This window comes from Gracilinanus agilis, chromosome 2 (assembly GCF_016433145.1).
Source record: "Gracilinanus agilis isolate LMUSP501 chromosome 2, AgileGrace, whole genome shotgun sequence".
NCBI classification, from domain to species: Eukaryota; Metazoa; Chordata; class Mammalia; order Didelphimorphia; family Didelphidae; genus Gracilinanus; species Gracilinanus agilis.
In genome coordinates this window covers 232,509,599-232,530,991 of record NC_058131.1, presented here as the reverse complement: position 1 = coordinate 232,530,991, position 21,393 = coordinate 232,509,599, and the positions used below count along the sequence as shown (strand labels likewise).

The following is a 21,393-nucleotide window of genomic DNA, read 5'->3' as shown; positions in this document are numbered from 1 at the left end:
TTGTGTATATACCTGAAGGATTGTGAATATACCTTACTAGATGGGGCTCTACCAAAAATCTGATCATCCACAGCACCTAAAGTTATTACAGGAAATCTGAATCATGGAGAGTTCAGTCCTGCATGTTCATCATAACCTTGACATCCACATTTTTTACCTAGGGATCTTGGCAGGCAATTGGTTGGGCAGTCCAGAGAAGACTATGTACTTCTCTGTTGCTTAGGAATATAGAGGGAGCTAAGTGGCATGGTGGATAGAGTGCCAGATCTGGAGTCAGGGAGACCTTAGATACTTTCTGCATGGCCCTGGGCAAATCACTTAGCCTCCATCTACTTCTATTTTTCTTCATCTCTAAAATGCAGTTAACAAAGATAATAGTAGCACCTGCCTCCCAGAGTTGTGGGAGAATAAATGAAAAAATATTCATAAAGCATTTTGTAGACCTCAAAGAACTATGTAAGTGCTAGCTGTGATTAGAAGAGGCTTAATCACTTTGAATCTAGCCCTGGGTGTCCATATTAATACAAACAGACAACTCTGGGCCCTGGGTACTTCAGATTTGTCCTCCATTTCAGGCTTGGCACATAGGTGAGGATCGCACAGGACTGGAAGAGATTCAGTGAAAGAAATACATTCCTGTAGGCACTTTGCTATTCCCCTCACTGTTCCTAGAATGGCTTCCCTAAGTAATCCTTAGGAAAGTGTGGATTCTACAGCTCAACCTAATGTTATTTTAAAATGCTTCCAGCCTGACCTATTCCTGAATGTCACTATCAGGCATGTAGATCCCTTACTTCTTTCTCTAACTTTTGTACCAAGAGTCTTCCAGCCCAAACCCCACTAACCATCAAAGCGTATGAGGTCTCTTCTTCCCCACCCAAGTATTAAGAAGTCTCTAAAAAACAGTCCATTCTCTCTTGTTACCCCCAACTTCTTCATCTGTTTCTAGTTTATACTGAGTCACAGAATTTGGAAGCGATTTCAGTGGTCATCTCTTCCAACTTAGAACTGAAAAGTAACCCACTTCTAGGGGGGTTTGTTGTTGTTTTAAACAGGGGAAAAGTGGTCATTGAACTTTCAGTCAGGGCTCTTACATTGTCATTACAATGTCTTACATTGTTTTGTTTTGTTTTCTCCCTATTCTCCCACTAGTACAATGCTCTGAACATAATAGGGTTTGGGGGGGTGGGGAAGGTTGGTCCCATGGCTTCCAGGGGTATAAAATGACAGAGACGGTTTCAAGGTGAGAGTCAGGAAAACTGACTCAGCTCAAGGGTCTAAAACTGGCCCCAAGTCTACAGTTCTTAAGTATATGTACCCATTTGGGTAGGAATACCCAGGAAGAAATCATTTTCTAGGTTTTTATTCAAGACAAATTCAGGGAAGATATTTTCTTGGGCACCCCTTCTGAGCATCTATACCATTGTACCTCCTAGTTGCTCAGGATAAAATTCCTCTATTCCCCAGCTCTAGAGTTAGCTCTGGATTATAAATTCTATCCAGAGAGCTTGAGTTGGAAGGCAGATTCCCACCCCTAACTCTCCTACACATCTGATATTAACCTCTACTTCTACCATCCATAGTCAGAAGAACCTTTCCACGAGGAACCAGAAGAATGAAAGTTAATTTTTCAATTAAAATATATAACTATATGATCTTCAGATTATTGTTTATTCCCATTTCAAGGCATGACGCGTTTTCAAATAAACTTTTTGCTAGAGAAGACACGTAGCTAATTGGTTACATTGTCTCTAATATTCACCCTAAATTTTCTTTTTAGTTCTTTCAAATCTTTAATACCTAGTTATGGGACTTGCCAACATTAGTCCTAGTTTCCTATCTGTTTAAGGTAATCATTATAGCATGATCGTCCTTAACCTGCCTACTCTAAAGGATACCCAAATTACTGAGTCTTACCTCAAAGTCAGCCATCCTTTTCCATCCTCATTCATATGGTATTCCACTGACACCTCTGTTTTCACAGAATTATAGAGTTTGAAGAGTTAGACAAGACCTCAGTGGCCATACTATCAACCCATTCAAAAAGAAATCCCCATTATAAAATATCCTAGCCATCCAGCCTCTCCTGGAAGTCCTGCAAGAAGTGGGAATGCATCACATCCATGGAAATCTTTTCTACCTTTGGATAGTTCCAAGTGTTAGGAAGCTTCTCTACACATAAAATCTAAATCTGTCCCCTTACAACTTACCCCTTATTTCTGGTTCTAGTCTCTGGGGCTGGTAAGTGTGTCATTTCAGATTTGATCCAGAGAACAAGGAGAGAGGGGGGAAGGTTTCCTGTTCCCTTTCATTGGGATGAGATGGATGGTCCATCTGCAATCTCAAAGCCCCTCTGACTATATTACTTTGAGGATTTTTTTTCTTGCCCATGTTCAGTCTTTTAGCTAACTCTCTGCTAAAAGCTTTTCATAAAAGTGATCAATTCATTTTTTTTAACCTATGCACAGATTTGTTATGCCAAAAGGTTAGTATATTAGTAACAATAGTATTGTTGTTATTAATGTTCAGTTGTTTCATGTGTGTCCAACTCTTTAATGGTTTGCCGTTTCCTTCTCCAGCTCATTTTATAGATGCAGAAACTGAGATAAAAAAATTAAGCGACTTGCCCAGGGTCACAGAGCTAATAAATGTCTAAGGCTAGATTTGAACTCAGGGAGATGAGTCTGAGTCTTTTTAATTTCAAGCCCAGTATTCTATCCACTGCCTAGCTAATAATTGTATATTTAGTTGTTAGTAACTGGAAGATAGTAATCTTTCATTCATCAAACATTTATAAAGTGCCTTTTTTGTATCAAGCATTCTAGTGGGCAGTTGAGATACAAAACAAAAATAAAACATTCCTGGCCATCAAGCTTATAGTATTTCCTTTACTAACAGATTTCTAAAATAACCAAAGAAGCTTGAGCTCTTAAGAGAGCTGGAAAGACAGCTTAGGGATTGTTTGTTGTTGGAGGCAGCTGAGTGGCTCAGTGGATTAGGCCTAGAGTGTAGGAGGTCCTGGGTTCAAATCTTAACTCAGATACTTTCTAGCTATGTGAACCTGGGCAAGTGACTTAATCCTCACTGTCTAGCCCTTCCTCTTCTTCTGCTGTGGAACCACCATATAGTATTGGTTTTAAGGCAGAAAGTATGAGGTTTTTTTAAAAGGATTGTCTGTTATACAGTAGAATCCTCTATTAAGAGAAAATTCCCCTAATCTACAAATTTCTTATATTCCCTTTGGAATTCCCACTATTACATAATGCTGGGTCCCTCATACTATTGATGAGGTGAGGAAAGTTACTCAATGTCATGGATGTACTTCTTACCCCATTTCTACAAATCTTCAATAAGCAGAAGGGAAAAGTGAATCTAATTCTTTGTACCAAAGATCAAGGCTTTCTATAATAATCCTATGCCATGAAGGTTCAGAATGATCCCAAACAGTCTTTTAGGAACTAAAAGAAATGAAGAGAAGAAATCCAATACTACCTCATCTATACAAGAGAAACTTTTGGTTGCCAGGGAATGCACCTGTTTGAAAATTAAAAGATATTAAATCCAACAACAAACAGGTAGTCATGGTCCCCACTTACAATACAATGTTGAGACATGGACGAAATCCAAAAGGTATCAACACAACCTCTAAGAGATACTTCACATCGAGCCAGAAGGGTAATACAAGATGTTAACATTCATGCTAAAATAATTTCATCAACATTTGGCAACATTTTTATGGATTTCTATAGTAGTTCTTTTCCTCCACTCTATATTGGTATGAACCTCCCAACAAAGGTCAGGAAAATATTTCTAAAATGTTCAAGTTCACATCTAAGAATGCCATGGAAGATTTCTAGTTAGTAGAAGTTCAGTCCCCTACCAAGTATTATCTAAATAAATGATGATTCCAGATTTGCTATTACCCAAAAAAGTTGATCAGTAAAATATCATAGAATTTTTTACTTGAAGGGATCTCAATGACCATCTAGTGAAATTAGGGAGAAAATGATTAGGGCAAAGAAGATAAGACAAAGTATTACAAGAAATTTGGAGAAACTTTTTTTTTAATTTTTTTTAAACCCTTAACTTCTGTGTATTGACTTATAGGTGGAAGATTGGTAAGGGTAGGCAATGGGGGTCAAGTGACTTGCCCAGGGTCACACAACTGGGAAGTATCTGAGGCCAGATTTGAACCTAGGACCTCCTGTCTCTAGGCCTGGCTCTCAATCCACTGAGCTACCCAGTTGCCCCCCAATGGAGAATCATTTTTAGATAAAGAAGCTTTAGTGAAGTCATGGCACCTAAGCTGTGACTTGAGGGAAAAATGTTTGGGAAATGTGAAGGGAGTGTGTTTAAGGCACAGAATACAGCCTATGCTCATGAGAGTATGGAGGCAGAAGAATATGATTGCATAACAGCTAACAATCCAGCTTATTTGGAACATGAAATGTACAAAAGGGAGAAAAATGAAATAAGGTGGAGGAAAAGTCCACAAGATGTGGAAGTGTCACTGGAAATGCAGACAAAGGAGATCCAACACTTCCTACCTTCCAGAGCAAGAAGTAAGAAATGGAGGAAAAAGCATAAACTCATGAAAGTCTTTGTGAACTCCTTGTGAACTCTAAAAAGGCGTGAGATAGTTGAGGGTTGAAGCCATAACTATATTCCATTAGCATTGCCTTTCAGAGCTCAAGATTACCTCCACACCATGATCAGACATCAGAAGAAGGCTTTAATGAAGGCAGGATGCTGATAAAGGCTGAAAATTTGGGGGGGGGGAGTTTAAAACTTGATCTAGAGAGGTTCAGAAGCTGATGAGTTCAGGTGGCTACCAATGCTGAAAGAGTAGAGAGCATTTCGAATGCTGTTGAGAAGCCAAAGATTATTAATACTTCAAGGGTCTGTGTTTCATCAGTCTGCATACACCCTCCATTGACACAGATAGCACCTCCTCTTTGTCTAAGTATGTGGTTTCACAGGTTACTGTGACCAAAATTACTTGATGGACAACATCCAGCAATGAGTTTCTCTGAAGTGAGCTAGGCTGGTCCTCAAATGATAAACATATTGCCCATTACTCTGAGATTTTTCCAGTTGGTAGAGCTAGCCATCGCTGTATTCCATTAGTATTGCCTTTCTTTAGAGCTCAAGTTCACCTCCATATCATGATCAGACATCAGAGGAAGGTTTTAATGAAGACAGGATAGTGATATAGACTGGAAATTATTGGGGGAGTTTAAAACTTGAGACCAAGAAACAATTTGGAAAAAAGATGAATATCATTAGTAACATTTGTTTTTAAAATGCCTTGTTTTACTGCCCAGAACAATCATTAGACTCTACATACTACGCACCACTTCTCCAAGAACAAGGCAAATGACAAGAAAGCAAGGCAATATGTGGAGGTTTGGGATTTTTTTTCCCAGTAAAACAAAAGTGAAGTTTCATTATAGATTTAGTCAAATATCCCATTACCCCATTTCCTCTTCATGACTGAATAATACAGGACTGATAATTTTGAGGTCTTGAAAAAAAGGTTAAATTATATGTTCGGGGGGGTGGGCATCTGGGTAGCTCAGTGGATTCAAATCTGGCCTCAGACACTTCCCAGCTGTGTGACCCTGGGCAAGTCACTTAACCCCCATTGCCTACCCCTTACCACTCTTTTGCCTTGGAACCAATACACAGTATTGACTCCAAGATAGAAGGTAAGGGCTTTAGCAAACAACAAATAAACAAATAAACAAACAAATAAATAAATAAATAAACAAACAAACAAACACAAATAAACAAACAAATAAACAAACAAACAAACAAACAAATAAATAAATAAATAAACGAATGAATGAATGAAATAAACAAATAAATAAATAAAGTATATGTTCAGTATATGCTTTTTTTTTTTTTTTACTAGAGCTGGGAGATTTGTAATACATTATGGAAAAATTCCTTTTAAAAAGATTGATGCAAAGTTTTCTACTTAAAGGGTTAGCCAATTATCCCCAAAAAGCAACATATACCATCACTGATCTATATAACTGAAGAGCTATTGGAAGGCATCATACTCATCATATGAGTGATTCTAGAAATAGAGACAGAGAGGTGAGAGATGGGGCACTTCTAAATGTGTGTATGTGTATAAGACTGTTAAATTATAGGGTGTTTTATATAGTGTTTTTCTTAAGGGGAGGAAAGTAATGTGGAAAACCATTGTCTGAGCTTTCTGATGCCCGAATGCCAATTTTAGAAATTATGACTAGCCAAGAAATCCAAGGAATTCCAAGAAATCTTTGGGCAGGTATTTATTGGACTAGGTTATTTTTTGAAAATATTAATAATAATGGCAGCTTGCATTTTTTGGAAACAAAGCCACCTTCACGTGCATTAAGAAAGATCTCAGGGGAGCAGTTTTCTTTTCTTCCAAAGGAAGCCTACTTTCTTTTTCCTTCTTTCCCCTGACGTCCTTTATCTTAATTTTTTACTTTGGAGTCAGCATTCTCAAAGTCAATGAAGGGCTATGTGAGAGGGATGTGACAGCTTGTCTTGTTCCATATCTGCTTCCAGCATCTTCTAGAGCCTTGTTCATACATAATACTATTCCAGGAGGCCAGTTAACTTATTACTAATATTTATAGCTGCATTGGTCTCATCCAGCATTAGTATCTAATATGGTGCAATGGAGAAATCCTAGATTCAGAGCCAGAGGTCCTGAATACAAATCCCAGCTTAGTATATGGGATCTTAGAATGTCCTTCTTTCCCTTTTCCCATTTGTGAGTTTGCCCTTTGGCCTTCATTTAGGGAAGGGGCTCGAGCTAACCATGCTTCATTCCTCTATTTCTAACTTTCTAGATTTTGCCATGTTTCCCCCACTCCCTCACAACAGATAATTTCTTCATTCCCCCATCCCCAGCTTTCCAGCACCCTTTTATGTGTTTTGTTTTGCCCGTCCTTAGGATGTAAGCTTCATGAGGGCAAGGACTCTCTTTTTGCTTGTATTTGTTTCCCCAGTGCTTAGCAAAGTACCTGGAACACAGTAAACCCTTAATAAATGCATGTTGCTTGCTTTTCTAACTGACTCCATGTGACCTATATGTGTGACTTTAAACAAAGTGACTTTTTTCTGGGCTTTTCAGGTTCCTCATCTGTAAAATGAGTGGGTTGGACTAGGTGGATTCTAAGATCAATTCTAGTTCTAAATATGTTAATGTTTGTGAATATGACAGAGAGAGAGAGAGAGAGAGAGAGAGAGAGAGAGAGAGAGAGAGAGAGAGAGAGAGAGAGAGAGAGAGAGAGAATTTAAATAATCATACATGTGGCTAGATCTCAGGGTTTCCTGCAGACTGAAGAACTATATGCCTAAATAGAGGTCAAGAAAGAAAGCGAGCCAGTCCCTGCATCCCTAAATTATGGAGAGAGCATGAATACAGGACATCCCTTGTCTTAATCCCTAGAATGCATAGTGTGGACCTGTAGAGGATATATGCTTCATTTCATCCCTACACTAGGAAACTGACTTCATTGAGAGCCCAGGAAAGGATCATAGACTTTGGACTACCATAGGATTAGAGGGTCAGCTTCACCTCTCTGTGGCACTTGGGGGGAAACTTGATAAATCAGTATTTTTTAAAACTAAAGTTTATCATATTCCTTTTATGAGGCCAATCATTTTTCTCTACTTCCTAACAATTTTGTAAGTGAGGTCTTCTGAGGTCTCTCATATAATGCCTCTTCTTGTTCTTTTGGTTAAGATTCCTTTGAAAACCAACTAGATCATCCTAACCAGTTAGTAAAATACAATCCTGGCTTATTATTTCCACAATTGAAATTTGAAATGATGAATAAATAAATATCCTCTTATCATTCGTGATCTAAAGTGGAAATAGGTATCCACCCATTAATTGTATCTCTCCACCTGCAGCATGGCAAATTTTCTGAAAGAACTGTTTATCTCTTTGAGGCAAAAGTGTTTGGTTGTGATGCCACTAACAATTGATAGAGGTCAGGATCAGAAAAGTCTCTTGTAGGAGACAGTCTCTGAGCTAAGCCTTGAAGGAAGAAAGGGATTTCAAGAGGAGAAAGCAAGAAGGGAGAGTCGTCCAGACATGAGGAATGCCTCAAGTAGAAGGAGATGAAATATTTAACATAAATGCTATTTCCAGAACAAAGCTGCTGCAGCAATAGGTGTCATTGCCATTTGGATGTTAGGCAACACAGAAATGTCTATGAACTGCTATCTGTAGTCTTTGGTTTTAATTCTTTATTAACAGAGCTTCTTGATTTCCAATACCTCCAGAAGCTATGTGCCCCCACTCTACCCTTGGGGTTCTTTAGTGTTGGGGATGAACCAGAGGATTTCTCTACATACTTACCCACAATTCAGGGACACAAAAAGGAATTTTTCCTTAGAAATCAAAATATATAAATCCTTTGCTACATAGAGTTATAATAAAGATGGGGTGAGTGTGGCTGCATACAGTACTCTGTCAGCCAACGAGAATATCCCTGGAAGAAACCCCAAGTCGAACCACTTGGCTCTGATGGTGTTGTCTCTTTTTTTTCTCCCCCACCCCACCCCTTTATTAGAGCTTAAAGGTTAAGGGAGTGGACCGTACTCCCTACCTAGGGGATGTAGCTGTGGTTGTGCATGCTGGGAAAAAAGAGATGGGAACTCCACTTGCAGACACTCCCACCCGGCCAGTCACTCGACATGGGGGCATGAGGGACCTTCACGAGTCCAGCTTCAGCCTATCTGGTAAGAGCAGGGGCAGCACAGTGTGGGTGTCAGTCCCTGGGTCCAAGGGAGGGACAGGGTGGGAGGGAGGAGGGAAGAGGAGGAACCGATGCAGTTACATCAGGTAGTAGGAAACTTTGCCTGAGGTACCTGTTCATCCCTTCCCCCACATTATGGTAGTGAGCACCAGAATAGTATAGGGAAGTGTTTTTTGGAGCAGGCAAGGAGACAATTGGATTTGTGACTAGGAAACTCCCAAGGAGTTAATTCCCTTTGTTAGTATAGTTGACCACCTTCTCTATAGCTTAGTCTTATAGTCTTATATTAGTCTTAGAATGTTGCTTGGGACCTTGAGAGATTAAGTTGCTTGCCCAGCATCATACAGCCAATGTGGATCCAAAGCAGTACCTAAACCCAGCCATGTCTTGCTGCCTCCAAGCCCAGCTCCAACCACTACACCACATTGCCTCTCATAGTTCTGTAGCTAGATAGTACATTAGACAAATGCTGAAATCAGAGGAAGACAGAGAGGCCTCTTTTGGATAGATCCAAGACCTCCAGATCTCACCTGAGACTTTGCAAAGTTTGGACCAACATCTAGAAATTCTCAGCCCAGCAAGTCTCTTCCTTTCCATTCTCTTGTGTATACAGCAAGGTCTAACTGCACTGACTCTCAGGGGTCTTCTGGTGATTGTCCTCATCCCTATGGATTCTGGGAGCCCATCTCTTAATTGCTCCCACCAATTTTCTGACTCTTGCTTATTCTCTAGGATCTTTCATTTCTGATTCTTTCCCCTTCCCCCAACACAATTACACACACACACACACACACACACACACACACACACACACACACACCACCTCTTTCTGCTGTTTACTCTCCTTTTTAAAATCTTGAGAATTTCTGCTTTGGACACTCATTTAATATTTCTGAGGAGTATTCTGAGTAAAATAACCTAGATTTCCTTGACTCCATAGAAAAGATGTATTATTTCCTTTTCTTTTTCTTTATGAGTTCCAATTTCTTTTTTATTTTTCTGATACCCTGGTCCTGACCTGGAGCAACCTAAAAAATACCAGGGATCCTTAGACTATCTGGGTCCAATTTCTCCTCCAGAAGCTTTCATCCCTTGAAAAATAGGGTTCCATTGCCATCTAGCCCCTGAGCATGGGACCATGGGCTGCTGCTTGGCAAAGATGATAGTTTCATATGTTCTAACATGTAATAACTCATATGTATAAGTAGTGTGCAGAGATTTCAGAGTTTATAAAATTTGCCAAGACCTAAAAATTGTTCTGCCTTGGTAGAAGCTATATCCACTATCATCTCTCCCTGAAAAGGACAGTGAGCACCACTCTCTCAGTGTTCCATAATTGGACACTTCACCTCTAAAATGACTTCATTTCTAGAATCTCACCAGCTATAGTAGCATGGTAATTGGATTAAGGAAGGATCTGATCCACTGACCCAGGAATAGAAGAGGCCTTTTATTTTTCCTTTTTTAAGAAATATTTCTGTTGATGCTATTGTCGTAGTTTAATATATTTAGAACCAAAAGGTACTTGAGAGGTCATGTAGTACAACCCCTAAATTAACAGATGAGGAACTTGACTCTGTCTTCACATCTTAGTCCATTTCCTTTTATAGAATTTTTCATTTTATTTTTTGATTCTTTAGTTAACAAGCATTTATTTTCTTTCTCCTTCCATCCACCTTCATTGAAAAAGAAAAAGAAAAGCCTTATAACAAATATGCATAGTCAAGCAAAATAGATGTCCAAGTTGTCCATGTAGCATGTTTCATTATCATTCCTTGTGGAATCATGTTTGGTTATTGCATTGATCCAGAGTTCTTAAGTCTTTCAAAGTTGTTTGTTATTATTGTTATTGTATAAATTGTTTCCCTGATTCTGCTCACTTCATTCACTTCATTCTTCATACTTCAAGTCTTCCCAGATTTTCTCTGAAACTATCCCTTTCATCATCTCTTATGGCAAAATACTATTTTATTATATTCATGTGCTCTAATTTGCTCAGTCACTCCCCAATTCATAGACACCTGTTAGTTTCTAGTTCCTTGCAACTACAAAAGAACTACTATAGATATTTTGTACATATGAGTCCTTTCTCTCCTTCTTTGATCTCTTTGGAGTGTAGGTTTATTAATAGTAATCAAAGAAATATGCAAATGTTTAAACTAGTCATTTAGTGAGTAATCATCGTCCTTTCTCAACCACCCATATTGAGCCCTCAGTTGTGACCAAAAAAAGTTGTTTGTTTTTTTTTAAGCAAAAACATCCAATACAGAAACCTTATCTGACAATAATATTATATCCTAGTCATCCTCTCTGCTGTGAAGGAAGAATTCTGTCTCAAGATCTCTCTCCTCTTCACTAGTTTTTCTATTATTCAGAGTTCAACTTTCTTTTGGAGATCTTTTCATTTACCTAGTTTACAACTATTGTCTATTTTGTTCTCAAGAGTAGGAGTCTTTAACCTCTATTTTCTAAGCATTTCCTTATACTCTCTGTATAGTGTCTGCATTGTATCATGGTATTACCATGTCAGAGGCATGAAAAAGAATACAAATCCTCTTGGCAAGGCAGAAAGTTTCCACTGCTGACTGCTACCACCATTTCATAAGGAGAGGAATACCAAACAGAGTAGAAATGAAGGAAGCCTATCCCATTGTAAGCCTGGAGTGAAAGGAGTGGGAAATGGTGCTTTATTTGAGATTCAAAATGCTTGTCACTGTCCCTTATATTTCATAGTTTCTTCTCACAATTGTGTAGCCCAACTAAAATGTCCCAAAGCGTGTTGATTATCCATCTCCTCCTGCCCACTGGCCTACCAGAACCATCAATTACCCCAGGGCTTCATTAGATTAATTCATCCAAAATCGTGAAAAGCAAATGGTTCCCCAGGCAGACCACAAGGCTGCTTCCATTCTCTCCTCCCCAAAAATAGACCCTTTGTCCTTCCCCTTCTTCTCTGAGTCACCAATCCCCTTCTTTCCAGGCAGAACTCAAGATAAAAAGAATTGCTCTTACATATGCTAGAGAATTCTCAGAGTAAAGGGAAGACATAGATAATTGAGAATGCACCAGAAGTGAACTATGAGGAAAGTAAGAGGTCTGGAGACTCTGCCCTACAAGATTTAGTTGAAGGAACTGGGGATGTTTAGCTTGGAGAAGACTCAAGCAAGGCATGAGTCTTTTCAAGTATTTTCAAGTATCTGAAGAGCTATCATGGAAGAGATTAGACCTGTTGGCTTAGCCAAAGAAGGTAGAATTAGGAGCAGTGTAAGGAAGTAACTGAGAGGCAAATAGAGGTTGGATTTCAGGAAAAATTTCTTGACATTAGAGCTATTTAGAAGTAGAATGGACTGGATTCCTCCACATGGGAAGTCTTTATGCCAAGGTTAATACGACCATTGATCGGGGAAATTTTAGACAGAATTACTGAACACGAGTTATAATTCTGAGAACCCATTTAGCTCTAAGATATTTGTGAACCTATTCCCTGGTCCTCTCAATGATCTGAATATCAGTCTTGTGCCGGCAGCCTAGAGCTAGAACTTAGCTGATTCCATTGAGTTTCAAAGATTACTTTTAGTAATAATTCCTGGTATCTCTTTATCCAGGAGCTTTGGGATCTGGTTTGTTCTTTCATTTCTCAGTACAATGAAAGAATTTTGAAATGAAAAAAACTTTTTGAAGTTTGGTAAACAGGTTTTATGTGTTAGCGGACACTTTGCAAGAGAGGAGTTCCTGCTTGTTCAGATCTTTGGGCTTTATACCTATCATCCAAATCCCTGGGTGTCAGATTTATAATAATATGCCTTCAGCCCAGGGCAGATCTATAGAATAGCCTGAATGGCCTCTCCAAGTGAATCAGTCAGTAATAAACATTTATTAAGTGCCCGCTATGTGTCAAGTACCATGCTGAGTTCTAGGGATACAAAAAGAGGCAGAATCGGTCCCTATCCTTGAGAAGCTACAATTTAACGGAAGGCAAACGTCTAAGTGAAGACATGCTAGGCCTCCAGCAAGATGAGCAGCTTCTCACCCTCTCCTGTTCTGCCCCTACAGGTTCTCAAATCGATGATCATGTTCCAAAGCGAGCTTCGGCTCGGATTCTCGCTCCCCCCGGAGGCAGGTCGAGCGGCATTTGGTAAAGATGCTGACCAGCCTCCCAACTAAGGATGCAGCAGCAGCTAGGCAGCCCACCTTCTGGCCACCACTGCAGGTTGCATGGGGAGGCTGGGCCAGACCGTTCAACGCCTGAGAAGGTGTGGGGGTGGGGGGAAGGGAGGGCACACAGGACACTTGGGAGCACTTCACATGTCTGAAACGTCATTCACTATGCTTTGAGCCAATTCTAACAAGCACTTTGGGACGATGCTCCTCTTGCTATAGTCCTTTCCTTTCCTGGCCTCAGCAGGCTGCATCTGTGGGCCAGGGAGGACCCGGCACTATGCACTGACCGCAATGCATAGGCAGCAACCTCGCCCCAACTCTCACACTTGCCTCAGGCTGGGTGCTTTGCGGAAGCATCAGCCTGAATGGTCTTCTTCCTAGCCTGGCCAGCCAATGTCCAGGGCACTTTGGCAGAAGTGTTTCAAAAGAAAAGGCCTCCCTTCCCCCTTCCCATGCTCCTTCCTGTCATCTCCCCCTCCCGAATAGCCACATTCCTAAACCTGCTAGAGTCTTTGCTCCCTGGCCGTGTCTAAGATTCCCTTCCCACCCCATAGTTACAAAGTTCATCAGTGGTCCCTGTTCCAAGCCAAGGCATTTATACAGATGAAGCAAATGAACCCTCTGCCAGCTCCCTCCTCCCTTCCCTCTTCCCTCTAGTCACCCTCCCACACCTACAAAGAACAAGCAGCCAAGAAGAAAGAGCTGGGAGCCGGTGCGAGGCCTCGTGCCATGCGCGTGTAAATGATTTTGTTTTGCACGTTTGGTTTGAGCAGTGGTTTGGTTTGATTTGTTAGTGCATCATGTGGAAAAAAAAATACAGTGCTTTTGTGTCACTTAGCTTTAGGATAGAAACGAGGACAGACATGATCCTCAAGAGATGCTGCAGTCAACACCAACCCAAGAGGCAGGGCAGGCATAGAACACGCCCCCATCCTGCTATCCCCCATATTGGACCCGCCAAATGGTTATGGGGCCCCCCAAAAAAGTCCTGGATCCACCCTCCCCCAAGCCTATAGATAAGAACACAGCTCCCAGATCCTCACAAGGACCAAAATCAGGAATCTGGTCTTGAAAGAATGGCCTGGGCATCGATTATTTAAAAATTCAGACTTGTATGGTCTTATCCTCTCCTTACTGAGCTCCCTGAGCTGACCAGAGTTTTCAGGCAGAGGCCTGGGCTTCTGACCTCCCTTCTATCTGGTGAGAGACCTTATGCCTCCCAAGAGAGGGGGAAAAGAAGAAGAAGCAGGAGGGGGAAAAGGCTCTCACTAAGAAGAGGAGGAGGAGTTTAGGCAGGAAGGCTACAGCTACAGGGTCCTGTAAGGCCATATATAGGACACCTGCAGCCATGCCTTCGCCAGCCTCACCCCCACCCCTACCTGCTGCGGCTGTCTTCCCAAGATTCCTTATGGCTGAGCCAGGCCCTTCCCCAACATGGAGGGGATTCTTTACTTGAAAAGAAATCAAATTCAAGAGGGAGGGGGGTGGTCTACCTTCCAACAGTAAAAACCACTGGGCTCTTCAGTAGGGACACTCAGACACTTTGGAGACCCTGTTAGCTACATGAGGGTAGGGTATCTCCTCCTATTACCAAATGATGTTCTTTCTTGGCAAAAGAGAAGACAGGAAGAGTTCCTCAGGCCAGAAGTTACCCTCCTTTTCTTGGGCTCTATTCTAACTTAGTTTTAGCTCTGCTTTTATTTAGACCAGTCTTCCATCTGCTAGAGCTCACTGTGGCTCCTAATCCCTTATGGGAGTTCGCCAATGCCCCCTTGTTAGTGCCACTTCAGAAGTTGCCAGAATTCCCCCAACAGCCTTGATTATGCACCCTTACTGTGGAGAGGAGGCATGAGACAACTTCTGGTTGCCAGTCCTCACTAATAATTGCAAAATCATTTGCAGAATTGACCTCCCAAGTGAACTGTTGACAGGGCATGCATTTTTTTCTCTTATGACCATGCAAAAATCCTTAAAAACTCTGTCTAAGCTAGGACTTGTAGAATATTAGAAGCTTGCTCTGTTTTCTCAATTCCAACCTGCTGTGGCATTTTTATACCCAACCTCTACTCCCAACCCAAGTATAGTCCCTCACTAGCACACTAGAGAGAGCAAGTCATTGGTGGCCAGAATATAGAAGGCAAATAGTTTGTGGGCCAAAGTAGATTACAGGAGGTCATATAAGTGGTGGCCAAGTAGGCAATATTTTGGTCAGGACACAGCACATAGTGACAGCAACTGGGATGGGGAATGGATTCTAACATGGCCCCAGAAAGCTATAGAGATGCCAGCTCTGGCTGCTCTCTGGTCTCTAAGTCTTGAAAAGACTGCTATTACCTTTCTCCCCACTTTCTTTGTAGTGGGACTCGGCAGATGCCAAAGAGCATAGGAGAGAGCTGGCCAGCAAGACAGGCCAGAACTGCCACATACTTTTGCTGGGAGAGCTTTTCCATACAAGTCCCAATATCAATTTTAGAACTAGATTTAGTGCCCAATGTGGAGAAGGAGGAGAAAAAGGGGGGCTGTGGAATCATATTCCTTCTCTCTCAGCATAATTACAGTTCTGAGAGTTCATTATTTCTCACACTCCACCCCCAACCTCCTGACCCTTCTATCTATGACCCTCCCATGCCCAAAAGCTTCTAGCTAGAAAATCAGGAGGTGGTCCAAATGTCATAAAAAAGTAACCAGCCCCTCTTCTTCCCCTGAATCCCTTCTCCTTGCCCCGTTACAGAGCCCAAAGCCACCTGGAAGACATTCTTATCTCTCCTGGTTGGAATGAAAAATGGTCTCTGGTTGCATTGAATGCAGCTCTCAAACTGGTCTTGTACTTGCTGGAATAAATGCTGTTTTTCTTGCCTTAGCTGCTCTCTAGGTTTGTGGGGTTGTGTTATGGGAACATTGTGCTACTACTGTGTGTGCGTGTGTGTGTGTGCTTGTTGTGTAGTGCTAGGAATCCACAGTAGGTCTCTGTTAAGTCTGTACCGTGATGAGGGCTTTTTGGACTCTGACCAGAAACCAACAGAACCAAACTGAAACCAAAACCTCCTTCCAGCAGCAGCAGAGGCGGCAGGCATGGTCTGGGGTCAAGATGGAACCACCCCACATCCCAGGCACCCAAGTGACTTTCCTTATGCCTCCGTAAATGTTATGGTGCTAAGAATGTGTCAGTCTCAAAAGGACACACTTTTCCTGTGCTTTAGCCACCTGTTTCAGACAAAGCAACACCACCACAAAAAACACCCCAACACATTGTGTTCTGGTGCAGGTTTGTATTAAACTGTAGCTACTTCTCATTTTGTCTCAGTTGTGGTTTTTTCCAGGGAAAAATGCATATGACGTCTCTCATTAAACTTCGGCTGCTTGATGTGCAAGGACATTTTGAGGAAGTACTAAGTACTGTGGGGGCGGGGGGGGGTGGGGAAGATGTCCTCCACCGATTTATCTCCCCTGTTCCATTTACTTATTTTTTTAGCTTTTTGGAAGTCTTTAACCTATGGAACTTTTTTTTGTTCTCAGATCGTGCTTTCAAAAGCTGCTTGCCAGATGGATAATCCCCTACCTATCCTTTTGTATAAACTCCCAGAAACCTCTCTTTCTGCACAAAGATTGGCCACATAAATGACTAGAAGCAGGACTGATACTAGAAAAAGTTGGAAAAGACAAAATTTGTCCCTTATCTTAATCTCACACATCTTCTTTTCTGTACTCCCTTTTTTCCTCTCTTCCCATCAGGGACCTCAATACTGCCTCTGATTGTCCAGAATCTTACCCATCAGTGCCCTACATCCACCCTCCCTAATAATATACAAAGTTCTAGAATTACCCTCCTGGGGTAAATACACTTATAAATTTTAGAAGAAGAGTCTGGATTAACATAAAAGAATGTACCTCTCTCAAATGATAGAATTTTAAAAATCATGATGAAGTGAAAAATTTCAAGGAATGAGAGGGAATTATTTGAAGGTAAGAAGTCATATACATACCTTGTCTTCCAGTGTTATATAAAGTAAGCAACCAGCTCTGAGAATGACATGATAGGCCTCAACTGAGAGAACCACATAGAATACTACAGTTAGGGCAGAATATTTGGCTACAAAAGATTTTAATTACTGAAGAGGGTTGTTGATCAGATCCTGTATAATAATAAGCACTACTGTCAACCCAGTACTCATCCTCATGGGATTTGCATTCCATCCAACATGAGATGAGCTTGGGTTCTCAGAGAGCTAGCTCCCTTTCTCCCCTTTTGTAGTGGCTGTGTTTATCCTTTAGGACTTGGTGTGGATTTATCCTCTCAGAATCTTGGCTTGATGCCTCCACTCACTGGGGGGAAATGCCACTCCTCCAGTGCTTGCTGTTTCAATGAAATTTACTCATAAAAACAACAGAGATGTACACGGTGCTTGAAACAACATTAGGAAGAGGGGAAAACCAAAGATAACAAAGGCACCAAAATGGGCACCCTTTCAAATTACAAATCTTTCCTAGACTAAGCAGCCAAAAACCTAGGAGCTCAAATTCAAACCTCCCCACTTTGTGAGCAGCCTAGCAGAGCCCACTAAAAAAAAAATCCAAATACTTGAATTCAAATTTTCATCTCCCACTTCAAGGGAAGGGGATTAACCTCTCATGGCAAAACAAGTCACAGGGTACTGGCTAGATCCCACGTGGATGTTCTTCCTCACTGGCCTCCATTCTGGTCCCTGCTTTGCTCCCTGTCATCACCACTGCTGGTCATTCACCTTTGGCCATGCCTCCCAGGTCTCGCTTGGCACTATAATTATCTACTTCCTCCTAGACCTAGCACCCAAGGAATACACTGGCATTAATGTTAAAGGTCTTATAATAAGAAATCATCTGGCTTGTAAATCAGGCCACCATCATTTCTATTTCACTAAAGTATGTATGTTTCTCCTCAGTCTGCCTCCACATTCCACATTCAACATCCTCTCTCCTTGTTCTACACTGCCCTCTCCCAATGCCTTGCCCAGATTCCTCATGCTGGAAGGACAGAAGAATTTGTATCCCCAGCCAGGTTGCATGGGATATAATTGAACATCTGTGAACATTATAAGGTTGATATGAAACATCAGAGATGATATCCCAATTAATTATACAATGCAGATGAGGCACCTAATATATTAGATTTGCATGTAGCAAATATAATAATAGTATATCGACAATTATTAAGTACCCACTGTGGGTCAAGCACCAGACAAAAATAAAGTTCCCCATTTTCAGGGAATTATAGGGAGCTTACATTTTATTGTGGGAGACTTCCTGTATGTATACGAGTAAGATATATGTAAAATGTGATACATGGATAACCCAGATCAAATTAATTGCCAGCTTTGGAAGCAGAGAGGGAAGGGAGGGAGAGAAATGATTTGGATTATATAACCTTGGAAAACTTATGTAGAAATTTATTGCATGTAATTGGTAAAAATAAAAAGTAAAATTTAAGAAACAAGATACATGCAAAATAAATACAAGGCTCATGGAGGTAAGTAGGAAAGGTGCTAATAGCTAGAGGGAAGAGGAGAGACCTCATGTAGAAAGTTGTACTTGAACCAAGCTTTGAAGGAAATGAGATTCTAAAAAGATGAAGATGAGGAAGGAGTGCATTCAAGGCATTGGAGACAAGCTGTTCAATGGTGTAAAGATGGAAGCTGGAGGAGTGTTGTGGGTAAAAAACAGCCAGGTGGTCAGTTTGGTTCAAATGAAGCCTACATGTGGGGAGGGTTCTAGAGGCTGAAAGGTAGGTCGGAACCACATCATGAAGAGTTTTAAATGCCAAAAGGAAGCATTCATTTGACTGGGAACTTTGTCGCTAGTTTATTGAATTGGGAAGTGGCACAGTCAAGCCTGTGCTATAGAAACATCACCTTGGCTTCTGTTTGGAGGAGGATATAAAGAGGGAGAGACAATTATAATAACTAGCATTTATGTCATACTTAATGGTTTAAAATCCAAAGGGCACTCAAAAACAAAGGCTGTTTATACTACCCTACATATATAGTTTACATAAAATAAATTGTAAACAATGTGGAGTCATGTCTTGCACATTATTTGTTTATACATTAAATGTTTTTTTTGGTGGTGATGGTTAATAAAAAATAAATAAATTTTAAAATACTTAATGGTTTACAAAGCACTTGGCAAATGTCTCATTTTATTCTTACGACCCTAGAAGGTAGGTACTACTATAATTTCCATTTAACAGATAAGGAAACTAAAGCATAAAAAAGTTAAGTGACTTAACCAGGGCCAAGTATCTGAGGCAGGATTTAACCTCAGGTCTTCCTGGTTCTAGGTGCAGAGCATTATCCACAGGGTCACCCAACTTTCTCCAAGACAAGGTAGGATGAAGAAATTATTGCAATAGTCCAAGCAAAAGGCGATAAAGACTTATGAGTAGAGAAGAAGTTGGAATACTGGTCTACCTTAATCCAGACCTTCCAAATCCTCTTCTACGCACCACTATGCACAAAGCATTTGGCCTGTGAGGTGTTTTGTTTTGTTTTTTAAACCCTTATCTTCTGTCTTAAAATCAATACTCTGTATTGGTTCCAAGGCAGAAGAGTGGTGAGAGCTAGGCAATGGGGGAGGAGGGGTCAAGTGACTTGTCCAGGGTCACACAGGAAGGTTCTGAAGCCAGATTTAAAACTAGGACTTTTCATTGTCTAGGCCTGGCTCTCAATCCACTGAGCCTCCTAGCTGCCCTATGAGGTTTTGTGATGACTCCATTGACTAGTAGGCCCTTCACATGGTTTCTGAGGTCTGTCATCTTTAAAAGAAAAATCTTCTGAGGCCACTTTTGCTATATCTGGGAGTCACTCAAATTGATTCTGTGTTAATAGTTGTGCTCTTAGCACAGTACCCGGCACGTAGTAGTTGCTTAATAAATGTTCCCTCCTCACTCCCCCTTACTCCATAGACATTTCTTCATGCCATGTGAATACAACAGTTCTAATGTTTAATTTCTTCCTCAAATTGTTCTTTTTCTTTTTTAAACCCTTACCTTCCATCTTAGAATTAATACTAATAATTGGATGCAAGGCAAAAGAGCAGTGAGGGCTGAGCAACTGGGATTAAATGCCCAGGGTCCCACAGCTAGGAAGTGTCTGAGGCCACATTTGAACACGGGACCTTCCATCTCCAGGCCTGGCTCTCTATCCACTGAACCACTTAGCTGCTACCTCAAATTATTCCTCAGACTCAAACTCTTTGGGCTCACTCTTAAAGTGGAAGATACCATATGCCTTTGATGCTCTTAATTATTATTCGTTTCTTCTTATCAACTTTTTCCTAGAAGGCATGGATTTTTAGGGTGGCCAGGGATGCCCAGCTAACAGACAGCAATATTCTACCACTATGTTGAACAGACTCTAGTTCAGCCCAATCAGTGCTGACACACCAGAGTCATTCATTGGGTCCAGATGTACTAGAACCATGAGATCCACCTTCTTGCTAACTCCTATGACTTGCTTAGGGGCCTTCCAATTAACATAGATGCAGCTCAGCTATGAACAGCCTTTCTTACCCAGCCCATAGAGACCTAGCACTATATCAGCTATAAAGATACTTCTTGTGAGTGACTTTCATAAGATGTCTGGAAGATAATTGTCATTTGAGCTCCGCTGTCCAGCCCAGCAAGACATTCCTAGGGAGGTAGTCTGGGCTGAGTACAGAAGTTGGAGTTGAGTTCAAAATCTGGCTCTGCTGAGATTTCACCTTTCTAATCCTTAGAGTCTTCATCTGTACAGTAAGGATGGTAATAGTATATACAGAGTCCTTCTGAAGATCAAATAGGATAATGTAAGCAAAGTATAAATTTAAAGTGCTACGTGAACATGAGTTCTTATTATTTATCAAACAACGTGATACAACATAAAGAGCACTAAAAACTGAGTCATGGAACATGAGTTCCAATCTCAGCTTTGCAATTCCTTCATCAGTAATATAAGGGGTTTGGCCTCTTGTAGCTCTTGGGTCTATGATCCTATGAACTTAACCTAGAAACCAGCCTACAGCAGCAATTTCCTTTTCACACGCTCACTTATTCCTTTCTATATTCTACAGCAATTACTCCCAACGCTGGTTTTACAATATGAACAAGGTGTCCTCAATTTTATTTTTGTCCAGATCTGTGATTTTACCATTATACAGAGCTCCCAAAGAGGAAATGTCCTCTATCAATCTAACAACTGTTCTGCAATTTATAGTCTTCTAGTTACCTAGGACACTGAAAGGTTTTGAGTTGCAGATGGCCATACAGCAAATATATGTCAGAAGCAAACAATGAACCCAGGTTGTCCTGATTCCACAATTTCAAGTACTGAATGACATCAATCCACTGATTTATATTTTGACCAGCACCAAGGTTGGTCCTCTGTCCCCTCCTCTGATTTTAATAACATGAAATTCTCCCAAAAAATTCCCAAATGGTTTATTCTATCTT

The 21,393-nt window shown here is 40.9% G+C and overlaps 1 protein-coding gene across 1 annotated transcript in view; it reads left to right on the top strand.

Moving 5' to 3' along the window:
* The window catches only part of DPYSL5 (dihydropyrimidinase like 5), a 77,593-nt gene extending 64,683 nt beyond the window's left edge, over window positions 1-12,910 (top strand). Inside the window, exons 11-12 of the mRNA XM_044661006.1 lie at window positions 8,586-8,754; window positions 12,825-12,910. Coding sequence (XP_044516941.1) covers window positions 8,586-8,754; window positions 12,825-12,910 — 255 coding nt within the window. The remainder of the gene's footprint in view (window positions 1-8,585; window positions 8,755-12,824) is intronic.
* Window positions 12,911-21,393: the final 8,483 nt, after the last annotated feature.